Source organism: Aethalodelphis obliquidens, unplaced genomic scaffold (genome assembly GCF_003676395.1).
Source record: "Aethalodelphis obliquidens isolate GAN/ISIS:26980383/991018 unplaced genomic scaffold, ASM367639v1 scaffold53, whole genome shotgun sequence".
NCBI classification, from domain to species: Eukaryota; Metazoa; Chordata; class Mammalia; order Artiodactyla; family Delphinidae; genus Aethalodelphis; species Aethalodelphis obliquidens.
The window spans coordinates 6,789,861-6,801,692 of NW_020837997.1; the positions used below are offsets into that span (position 1 = coordinate 6,789,861).

The window sequence follows — 11,832 nt, forward strand, 5'->3', positions numbered from 1 at the left end:
TGGGTGATGAGGTTACACACAGCTTTTCTATATTTCTTGATATTTTTCAGTAGTTTCTAGTTTCTCCAGTGAATGAGTATTTATAACCAGAAAAAAAGTATTCAAAAAGAAAAAAAACTTCAGATTATTTGAGGCAGAGCCAGACACAATTAAGGAAATGCCAAATTTGCCTAGGAAGACAGAGGGGTGACATTGATGATCGCCAGACTGAGACTAGAGATCTGTTTTTGTGCCCTGCCACTGTCATTCATCTGTCCATCCAGCTATCCATCCATCTACACATCCATTCATTCATCCATCCATCTACAGATCCATTCATCCATCCATCCATCTGTACATTCATCCATCCATCTGTTCAATCAATCATTCAGTCAGTGGTTTCCAAGCATCTGCTCTATGCCAGGCACTGGGCTGCAGTTGTGGACAAGGCAGACAGAAATCCTGTCCTCTTGGCGCTGGTGTGCTAGTAGCAGAGACATAGTAAATGGATAATTACACACGTAACTAATTACAATGACATTTTTATAGTGCTGCATGATAATGACAAGTGCTGGGATAGAGGACTGTTTACCCTGTGATGTGTGTAATATGGTGGACGTTTTTCTGAATTTCTGGCCTACCTTGGGGATGGCAGATGGGAACACATTGGGGACCATTCATGGACAGCTCCCAGCAAGCAGAGCTTGAACCAGCCTTTTAAGGGTGCAGGAAGGTCTGTCATTTATTCCCTTATTTGCAGGTTGGTGGGCCACTTCTTATAGCCTAGGGACCCTGGGCAAGTCCCCAAAGCATTTGTACCACCTCTCACCTTTTCCAGGAGGGATAAACTTTTTTTAATGAGAAAAAGTTATGATGGTCATTATGATGCTAAGAATATATTCAAAGCTACCTCGGCATCCCCTTCCCCAAAGGGAATCAGCCAGCCTGCCCTCCCTCCCGAGGCCCAAGGTGATACACTAGAAATGTTTAATCTATTAGTATTCCAACCAGGCAGCCTGGTTGTGTTCCCTGTATGAATTTACATGAGTGACTTTCCTTCTGTGTGCCCCAGTTTTCCCATCTGTAAAATGGGCTATAATAGTATAGGTACTTCCCTGGCAGTCCAGTGGTTAGGATTCCACGCTTCCACTACAGGGAGCATGGGTTCCGTCCCTGGTTGGGGAACTAAGATCCTGCAAGCTGTGCGGCGTGGCCAGAAAAGAAAGTATAAATCTTAGAGCATCCTTAAATGAGTTAATTTATGTAAAGGGCTTAGAAAAATTGCCTGCTGCGTAGTAAGCATGATGTAAGCACTGCCTATTATTATTATTATTGTTGTTATCATTTTTAGTGCATTCTGTAGGCCAGGAACCGTGTGCACTGTATGCTCTCTACAAACTCTTTGAAACCTGCCATTCGCTGGGTGACAGAGGTTGCAAACTGGTAGCCCCTGGGCTGAAGCCAGTCCTCAGCCGGTGCTCAGTCCTCTGTTTTATTGGACCTAGAACATATGTTCCAGAACATGTGAAACACTTGGCTCCATTTAAAAGGTCCACGTAAATATCCGGCTCTGTGGGCGCCCTGGCTGTGCCTTCCTGTGCAGCAGAAATTGAATAGAAGATGAGCCCCACTTACACAGGGGCACCCCCATATCCGCTGGACACCAGAATGTTACTGCCTGGACTCTTGCTGCCACTGCCTTGTGACAAAGAGATACGCAAGGTAGTACAGGCAAGGGCTGCTGTCACAGATTTCTACCAGCAGCAGCAGCATCGTTGTGCCCACTTTACCGAAGAGCAAACTGAGCCTCAGAGAGACTAAGGCCCTCAGTCAAGGTCCCACAGCTGCCCTAAGGGCAGAACTGGGCTTGGAACCCAGGTTCGGGTGATGCTACAGTCCAGGCTCTGCCCCCCAGGGTCTCACAGCTCTTCCCATCTTATGCCCCTGCAGGTTTCAAGTTCTTTGAGGCCAGCGCCAAGGAGAACATCAACGTGAAGCAGGTCTTCGAGCGCCTGGTGGATGTCATCTGCGAGAAGATGAATGAGTCCCTGGAACCCAGCTCCAGCCCGGGCAGCAATGGGAAAGGCCCGGCCTTGGGGGACACCCCACTCCCGCATACCAGCAGCTGCCCCTGCTAGAGATGATCCCTCAGCCCCGCCCACCCCCTCCTGCCTCGGCAGGGACAGTGACTGAGGCATGAGCCACAAGGGCTGTTTCCGAGCTCAGGGCGCCCCCTCCCCTCCCATCAGCCGTATCCCCCCTCCCCTGCCAACTCCCGCATGGCGCATTCTCTGGCCATGGCCACCAGCCTGCCCCAGCAGCCCCTTTCACAGGCTCCAGACCCTGGGGACTCCGCACTGCAGGCAGAGTCTGGGGATGGGGCGTCTTCATGGGGGTAGTGCGGGCAGCGTGTCCCATCCCGCCTGGTGGAGGGGCATCCACAGTGCCTTCTGGGCTAGAACCACTTATCCACATCCGTTTCTTTGTCGGGCATTGTTTGGAGTTCACGCGCTGGCCAAAGATGGTTCTTCTTCTCCCTCGTGCAGCGGGGATTCTCATACTTCATCCCCGGAGATGTGGAAGGCGGCTCCTTTCTCAGGGTCACCCAGTCTGCTTGTGAACCTTCTCAGACCTCGAGGCTCCAAGGCAGGGTGGTGATTTAGTCCTCCCAGAACCCTCCTTTCAGGCCTGCACATCCTCTGCCTGTGAAAGCAGTATTAAAGCAGCTTTTCCCATTGTAAGAGAAGAGGGAGTCAGACCCCCCCCCCCACATCCCCCGTTCCCCAGCCTGGCTTCAGGGACCGCAGAAGTGCCTTCTGAGCTTCCCCAGAATTCCACGTCACCCACGACCCTGCCACTGTTTCAGCTTATCCACTTCCTCCCTGATCCAGAATTGAATTCTGGAACTATGGGCCACATGGGGCCGGGCAGAGAATCACCCAACCCTTGGCGTTCCTGCTGGGGACTTTCTACCAGAAGTTAACTCAGAGTCAGGAGCCTGGGCTCTCCTGCCCAGACCTGCCTCCTCCGGGCCCTGTTTGGCTGGTAATGGTTTAAGCAAGGTTCTTTCCACATCCGACATCCTGCTAGAAAAGGAAATTGAGCAATGTTCCTGTTTTCCTGTGCTGGCTGGTTGCTCTCCATGTAAGGACTTTGGCCCCTTCCACTTGAAAAAGCTTGAAGACGCAGCGTTGGCTTCCCGAGCCATGTCATCGCTAGGGTCCAGTGATGTTCTCTAATGGAAGAGTCACTCGAAAGAATGCTTTGGGGTTGGGCTGGAGGGGCGAGAAGGCAGGGTTGGGTAACTGCTGTGGCCGCTTGCATTTCACAGGTGCAGCTGGGGAGTGGCAGGCTGATGGGGGATGGGCGGGGAACCAGGCTCCCTGGTTGAGGCACTAGTGGGGAGCCCACCAGCTTGGGGTCCCCAGCTACCAGGGGCTCCTGCTGAGAGATGATGTGCAGTTTGGGGATCTACATCTTGACACATACGCCCCCCAGCCCCATCCTCAGCTCAGTGGCCCTTCCTGCCCACCAGAGTCCAAACCTGGTGACATGAGACCTTCTTCTACCCTGGAACACTGACACTCCAGAACTTGACAGACACTGTGAGAGTGGCCAAGCATATGGTTTGTCCAGTCTCCCAGCCCCTGGCGCCAAAATGACTTCCTGTAAGCTTAAGGATCTCTGCTGCTTCCTTCCAAGAGTGGGGAAGGTCTGGTTCAAGTTTAATGTAGTTCTTACTTTTATAGATGCTGGAGATTGAATTTATTTCTAGAGGGCTCTGTTCACCCCCAAACCATGGGCTGTCCTTAGAGCTTCAAAGTGGGGATATCTTTGTATACCAACAACTGTACTGTGATGAAAAGGACAAGTTCTTGGAAATGCACCATGAGAGAGCATCTGAAGGTTTGGGGTGGGAGTCAAAAATGTTAATTGCTAAAAAAAAAAATGTTAATTGCTTTAACATAAAAGAGAAAGTAAAGCAGCTAGAAAAAGCTTCTTAAGATGCACCATGGCCTGTCAAGACCCTGTTGGTCAGTTCATTTTCCTTAAACGGCTGCCAGAAAAAAATGGTGGTGCAGAGTGTCACTATCTGAGGGGCAAGCTGACTTGTCATCTCCCGTGTGATAAAAAAAACAGCTCTGGCTGTATCTTGTACCTGACCTGGCCTAAGCTTTCTGTTTACACAAGATTTTTCACCAGTTCAGCTTCAAGTAGTAACTGAGACAGCTGCCTCTGGGCTCTCTTAAGACTGGGAATGACGTAGGAGAATTTTTCTTGCTTCTTCTAAAAATAACGTAAGTTTTTATTTTGTGAGGTTTTAGGGGGGAGCTTTAACTCCTGATGGTCTCTGAGAAACTGAAACTGATGTCCTCAAAGATCACTAGGAGAGAATGGGAGTTTGCTGAGTTTACAAACAAAAATTAAGCCAAAGGCTGTGGGAAAACAGCTTCCCAACTCCAGGGAGGCTGGCATCTGGGGAGGTCACTTGAGGATGTATCCTGCATCTGTGCTGTGCCTTCTCACCATTTGCTTTCAGCAACTTGTCCTTCCACAGGCAATTTCAGTGGGAAATTGCCATGACTGCCATCTGGGGTTATGCTTTTTTTCTTTTTCTTTCTTTGGCTTCTCTGGGGATCATGTTCTTGTATCTTTCTCTCCTACCCAACTGGAAAAAAAAAAAAAAAAAACAAGTAAGTGGTGAAATTTGATCTCAGTGTTGAAGTGCTGATTCCCCTAACTGGCTTCTCCCCAATGATCCCAAAACACACTATAGAGAGAGCTCTGGACCTGATCATTTATATTCTGGGTGTGGTTCTCCTGTGTAAGCCATTCTTGGATGTCCACTTATAAAGATGTGCTCTTTTCTCCACAAGAAAAAAAATTAAAGTTGTTACGCCCAGATGCAGTTGTTCTTTTATTGCCATTAGTGAAATGTCCTCCAGGAAGAGGACAGTTAAATCACAGTCAAGTAGATAGTTGGGCGAGGGCCATGTGTGATGCTGCAGAACCCGAATCAGGACAGGGAGGCTCAGGTCTAGGGCTGCCTCTAGCTGGGCCTGGTGGTCACCGCCTTGGCCCTGGAAAGTTCCACTGCATGAAGGGCAAAGAGGATGATGTTGCCTCAACTAATTCTAGTGAGAAGGTCTGTCCTCCCCATAGCAGCCAGAGGGCGCCAGTGAGTACCTGAGTCAGGTCACGTCCCTCCGGTGGGAGCCCTCCATGGCTCCCACCTGACTCAGAGTAAATGCCTAAGTCCTCCCCGGGGTCCACGAGGCCCTGCATGATCTGACCTGTCACCTCACTTTTCCCTGTCACTTGCCCTGTCACTCTTCCCACTTGCCCCCCAAACTTGCTCTGCCCCTCCTTGCTGCTATTTGAACGCACTAGGTCCCTGCCTCAGGGCCTTTGCACTGGCTGTTCCCTCTGCCTGGAGTCACATGGCTCCCCTCATTCATCCCCTCTTTCAGGTCTTTGCACAAATCTCACCTTCTTGTTGACCCACCTTCCTCCCCAACACCGGGCTTAGGACTGCAAACCCTGCCACAGCATTTCTGTTGCCCGTTTCCTGGTGTCCTCCTCCTGACAGCCCCTAGAATCTAAAATACTATGTAATTTACTAATTTAACTTAAACAAGTGTCTCCTTCACTGTAATATCTGCACCTCAAAAGCAGGGATTTTTAAATTTTTTACTACCCAGCTCTTTCCTGTCTGCTACAAAAAAAAAAAAAAAAGAAATATTTGGTCTTTGCCCCTGGTTCTTGGCAAAGAGCTCCTAAAACCCTTGTAATATCCAGAGTGATAAGAGCATCTTTTGTATACTAATGAGAAGACAAGCTAGGCTGGAGACCCCTCGGTAGCTTCAGGATGGGGCTGATTGCCAGAAAGACCAAACCATGATTAGAGGGTTGAGACCATCAGCCCCAACCCCTGGGATGGAGCTCCAGGGAGGAAAGAGGGGCTGGAGATTGAGTTAATAACAAATTGTCGGGACTTCCCTGGTGGTGCAGTGGTTAAGACTCCGAGCTCCCGATGCAGGGGGGCCGGGTTTAATCCCTGGTCAGGGAACTAGATCCCACATGCGTGCCGCAAGGAAGAGCCCCCATGCCGCAACTAAAGATCCTGCACGCCGCAGCGAAGATCCCGTGGGCTGCAACTAAGACCCGGCATAGCCAAATAAATAAATATGCTTTAAAAACATTGTCATTCCCATCTGAGCTATATCCTTGGTAACAGTAAGTAAAGGATTTTCTGCGTTCTGTGAGTTATTCGAATGATCAAACCTGAAAGGGAGGGGGGATTGCGGGAACCCCCTGATTTTGTAGCCAAGTCAGACAGAAGTATGGGTGCCCTGGGGACCTAATACTGGTGACCGGCATCTGAGGTGGAGCCGGTCTTGCGGGACTGAGCCCTTAAACTGTGGGGTCTGCACTAACTCGGGGTAGTGTCAGAATTGAATTGAACTGTAGGGCTGTCTGTTGGTGCCCCCAGAGAATTGTTTGGTGTGGAAAATCCCCACACGTTTGGTGTCAGAAACAGGAAAAACAGTTCATTTCTTCTTTTTCTTCCAGTTATTGACATACAGCTCTGTATAAATTTAAGGTGTATAACATAATGATTTGACTTATGTACATCATGAAATGACGATCAACTAAGTTTAGTGAACGTCCATCATCTCATATAGATACAAAATTAAAGAAAAAAATTTTTTCTTCGTGATGTGAACTCTTAACTCTCAACAACTTTCATATATAACACAGAGCAGTGTTCATTATATTTATTGTGTTGTCCATTGCATCCCTAGTACTTTTTTATTATTATTCATTTTTGGCTGCGTTGGGTCTTCGTTGCTGCATGCGGGCTTTCTCTAGTTGCGGCGAGCGGGGGCTACTCTTTGTTGAGGTGCACGGGCTTCTCATTGCGGTGGCTTCTCTTGTTGCGAAGCACGGGCTCTAGGCATGTGGGCTTCAGTAGTTGTGGCACTCGGGCTCAGTAGTTGTGGCTTGCGGGCTCTAGAGCGCAGGCTCAGTAGTTATGGTGCCCGGGCTTAGTTGCTCCGCGGCATGTGGGATCTTCCCGGAGCAGGGCTCAAACCCGTGTCCCCAGCATTGGCAGGCGGATTCTTAACCACTGCACCACCAGGGAAGTCCATCCCTAGTGCTTTTTATCTTATAACTGGGAGTTTGTACTTTTTGACTGCCTTTATCCAATTCCCCCTCCCCCATGCCCTGCCTTTAGTAACCACAAATCTGATCTCTTTTTCTATGATTTTGTTTGTTTGTTTTTGCCGCGCCAGCAGCTTGTGGGATCTTAGTTCCCCAACCTGGGATTGAACCCGGTCCCTTGGCGGTGAAAACGCCAAGTCCTAACCACCAGACTGCCAGGGAATTCCCTGTTTTTGAAGTGTAATTGACCTATAGCACTATGTTAGTTCCTGTTACACAACATAGCGGTTTGATAGGTTTGATATTTCTATACGTTTCAAAATAATCACCACAATAAGCCTAGTTACCATCTGTCACAATACAAAGAAGTTACACAATTATTGACTATATTCCTCCCACTGTACATTTCATACCCCTGACTCATTTATTTTGCAACTTTAAATTTGTACTTCTTAATCTCCCTCACCTATTCCTCTCCTCCCACCACCCCCCTCCCCTCTGGCAACAACCTGTTTGTTCTCTGTATCTATGACACTGTTTCTGTTCTTTTTTTTTTTTTTTGACTGCGTCACGTCTTCGTTGCTGCGCGCGGGCTTTCTCTAGTTGCAGCGAGCGGGAGCTACTCTTCGTTGCGGTGCGTGGGCTTCTCATTGCGGTGTCTTCTCTTGTTGTGGAGCACGGGCTCTAGGCACGCAGGCTTCAGTAGTTGCAGTGTGTGGGCGCAGTAGTTGCAGCACGCGGGCCCTAGAGCACGTAGGCTTCAGTAGTTGCAGCGCGTGGGCTCAGTAGTTGTGGCTCGAGGGTTCTAGAGCGCAGGCTCAGTAGTTGTGGCGCACGGGCTTAGTTGCTCTGCGGCATGTGGGATCTTCCTGGACCAGGGGTCGAACCCGTGTCCCCTGCATTGGCAGGCGGATTCTTAACCACTGCATCACCAGGGAAGTCCTTCTGTTCTATTTTAAAAATAGTTTATTTCTGACATAGAGCAGGCATTGACAGATATTTGTTGAGTGAGTGCATGAACTGCAGAGTCCAAGAGTCAGCTAGGACTTGTGTACTGTCCCAGGATTCTCCATGCCTTCTCTTTGCAGCCCTGCCCCCATGAGGCAGTCCCTTCTGAACCAGCTGAGATCTGGCAGAACTGTTCTCTCCCCGTCACCGTATCCAAAGTCCCAAAACCAAGTCCCATTGGCCAGTTTGGGTCCCATGCCCATGCCTGAACCAATGACTGTGGTCGGACAGATGGAACATGCCAACTGGCCTGCTGGGATCACATGCCTGCCCCTGGTTTACAGACGGAAATCTGAGAGGCGGGCTGGTTCCAAAGAAAACTAGGTGTGTTCCTGCCAGACTTGGGAGATGATTGCAGCATAGCAATTTTGACATGTGCCCATTTTATCCTCTTTAAAAATCCCTCCAAAAGAAAGATGGAAGAATTAGATAAACCACCATTTTGCAATCTCCAGTGAAAGAACTGATTCAGCCCGCTATGATCTTTGGATGAAGCTCTTTGTTTATTGATTCTCAGCCGTGATCATGGCCACCCCTTGCAACCACCTGGGTAAATGTAAGAGTCTCCATGCCCAGGCCACAACCCAGTCCGATTAAATCAGGAGATGGGAGATGCAGTGCAGGCTCCGATATTTTGGTAAAGCTCCCACAGGATTCTAATGTACAGCCAAAGCTGAGAACAAGAGATGAAAAGGAAATATGGGGATGAGAGGAACAAGATAAAGGGACCACAGAAAAGCAAGCACCGAATCCAGACGGTACTGCATTACCCAACATTCCACACCTTTTCTGCAACAAATCTAAGGTAGGTGGGGTTGGAGAAGAAGAGGAGGAATCTAGAGCAGTGGTCTCAAAATGTGTTCCCCATTCCAGCAGCATGGCCTGGGAACTTGTTAGAAATGCAGATTCCTGGGCCCCCTGCCAGACCTCCTGAGTCAGAAGCTCTGGGGGTAAGGTTCAGACACCTGTGCTTTAACAGAACGTCCAGAGTATTCTAATGCATTTTCTAATTCTGTAACTACTGGATTAGGATAAAAGGAATTTAGGATACATGAAAAACGTGTTGTGTGGACATTGTTGGACCCAATTCAAAGAAACCGAGTGTAAAAAGACATGCTGACAATGGCTTGGGTTTTGAGTGATGCCAAGGAATGACTGTTAATTGTCTTGGGTGTCAGTCCATTGGGGCGTCTGTAACAGACTTGGGTGGTTTACAAGCAACAGACATTTCTCTTTTGTTTAAAATAAACTTATTTATTTATTTATCTATCTCTCTATCTTGGCTGCGTTGGGTCTTCGTTGCTGCGCATGCAGGCTTTCTCTCGTTGTAGCGAGTGGGGGCTACTTCTCGCTGCGGTGCGTGGGCTTCTCATTGCGGTGGCTTCTCTTTGTTGCAGAGCACGGGCTCTAGGCATGCGGGCTTCAGTAGTTGTGGCTCATGGGCTCCAGAGCACAGGCTCAGTAGTTGTGGTGCATGGGCTTAGTTGCTCCGCAGCAGGTGGGATCTTCCCAGACCGGGGCTCGAACCCATGTCCCCTGCATTAGCAGGAAGATTCCTAACCACTGCGCCACTAGGGAAGCCCTGTCAACACAGTTTTATGGCTATTGCCTTATACAATTGTCTTGTAAATGAGGTAGGAGAAGAATAGCTTTTTTATATACATTTATTTATTATTTTATTTATTTATTTTTGGCTGTGTTGGGTCTTGGTTGCTGTGCACAGGCTTTCTCTAGTTGCGGTGAGTGGGGGCTACTCTTTGTTTTGGTGCACGGGCTTCTCATCATGGTGGCTTCTCTTGTTGCAGAGTGTGAGCTCTAGAGCGCAGGCTCAGTAGTTGTGGCACAGAGGCTCCGCAGTATGTGGGATCTTCCTGGACCAGGGCTTGAACCCATGTCTCCTGCACTGGCAGGCAGATACTTAACCACTGTGTCACCAGGGAAGTCTAGTTTTTAAAAAAATTTTAAATGTATACTTTTTTAATATTTATCTATGTAATCTTTATCAGTGCTCTTTATTCCTTCATGTGGATTCAAATTGGTGTTTTCTGTCCTCTCATTTGAATCTGAACAACTCCTTTTAGTGTTTCTTGTAGGTCTTACAGGTCTGTTTGTAATTCATTCTCTTGGTTTTTGTTTATCTGGGAATATCTTAATTTCTCCTTCATTTGGATAGTTTTTCTGGATACAGAATTCTTAGTTGACACTTTTTTTTTCTTTCAGCCTCTGAATATGTCATCCCATTGCTTTTGGCATCCATGATTTCTGATGAGATAATAGCTATTAATTTTATTGAAGATACCTTGTACATTGGGGTCCCCAACCCCCAGGTTGCAGACCTGTTAGGAACCAGGCTGCACAGCAGGAGGTGAGCAGCAGCAGAGCGAGCAAAGCTTTATCTGCCACTCCCCATCGCTCGCATTATTGCCTGAACCATCACATTATCACCTGAACCATCACTTGCATTACCGCCTGAACCATCCCCCCCCATCGCTCACATTACTGCCTGAAACATGCCTGCCCCCAGTACGTGGAAAAATTGTCTTCATGAAACCAGTCCCTGGTGCCAAAAACGTTGGGGACCACTGTTGTACAAGATGAGTTGCTTCCATCTTGATGCTTTCAAGAGTCTCTCTTCATCTTTTTCTTTTTACAGTTTGATTATACAATGTTGAGACATGGATCTCTTTGAGTTTATACTGCTTGGAGTTCATTGAGCTTCTTGGATGCATAGATCCATGTTTTGCATCAAATTTGGGGAGTTTGGGGGCCACTATTTCTTCAAGTATCCTTTTTGTCTTTTTCTTTCCCTCCTCCTGTTCTGGAATCCCATTGCACATATGTATGTACGCTTGACTGTGTCACACATGTCTCTGAGGCTCTGTTCATTTTTCTTCATTCTTTTTTCTTTCTGTTCCTCAACTGAATAATCTCAATTGACTCATCTTCAAGTTCACTGATTCTTTCTCCTGCCAGCTAAAATCAGTTGCTGGGCCATTCTACCGAATTTTCCATTTCAATTTTTGTACACTTCAACTCCAGAATTTCTATCTGCTTCCTTTTTTTAAATATAAATTTATTTATTTTATTTTTGGCTGCATTGGGTCTTCGTTGCTGCGCGTGGGATTTCTCCAGTTACCGTGAGCAGCGGCCACTCTTTGTTGTGGTGCGCGGGCTTCTCGTTGCTGTGGCTTCTCTTGTCGCACAGCACGGGCTCTAGGCGCGCGGGCTTCAGTAGTTGTGGCGCACGGGCTTAGTTGCTCCACGGCATGTGGGATCTTCCCAGACCAGGGCTCGAACCCGTGTCCCCTGGATTGGCAGGCGGATTCTTAACCACTGCGCCACCAGGGAAGCCCTCTATTTGCTTCCTTTTAAAAACTCATTTCTGTCTCTGTTAATCTTTTCTATTTGATGAAACATCATTCTCATACTTTTCTTTAGTTCTTTAGAGAGTCTCCTTTAATTCTTTGAACATATATATAATACCTAATTTAAAGTATTTGTCTAGTAAAGCCAACATCTGGGTTTTCTCAAGGACAGTTTCTATTGACTGATGGGTTTTTTTCCTGTACACTGGCCACACTTTTTTTGTTTCTTTGCATTTTGTTTCTTTGTAATTTTTTTGTTGCAAACTGGACATTTACAAAATATAATGTGGTAACTTTGATCTCCCTTCCCCCT

At 47.7% G+C, this 11,832-nt stretch overlaps 1 protein-coding gene across 3 annotated transcripts in view; it reads left to right on the forward strand.

Annotated features, from left to right (window-relative positions):
* RAB3D (RAB3D, member RAS oncogene family) overlaps nt 1-4,884 on the forward strand; it is a 10,185-nt gene extending 5,301 nt beyond the window's left edge. For all 3 annotated transcript variants that reach the window (XM_027085088.1, XM_027085087.1, XM_027085089.1), the window contains exon 5: nt 1,930-4,884. In XM_027085088.1, coding sequence (XP_026940889.1) covers nt 1,930-2,117 — 188 coding nt within the window. In that variant the 3' untranslated portion in view covers nt 2,118-4,884. The remainder of the gene's footprint in view (nt 1-1,929) is intronic.
* The last annotated feature ends 6,948 nt before the right edge of the window (nt 4,885-11,832 follow it).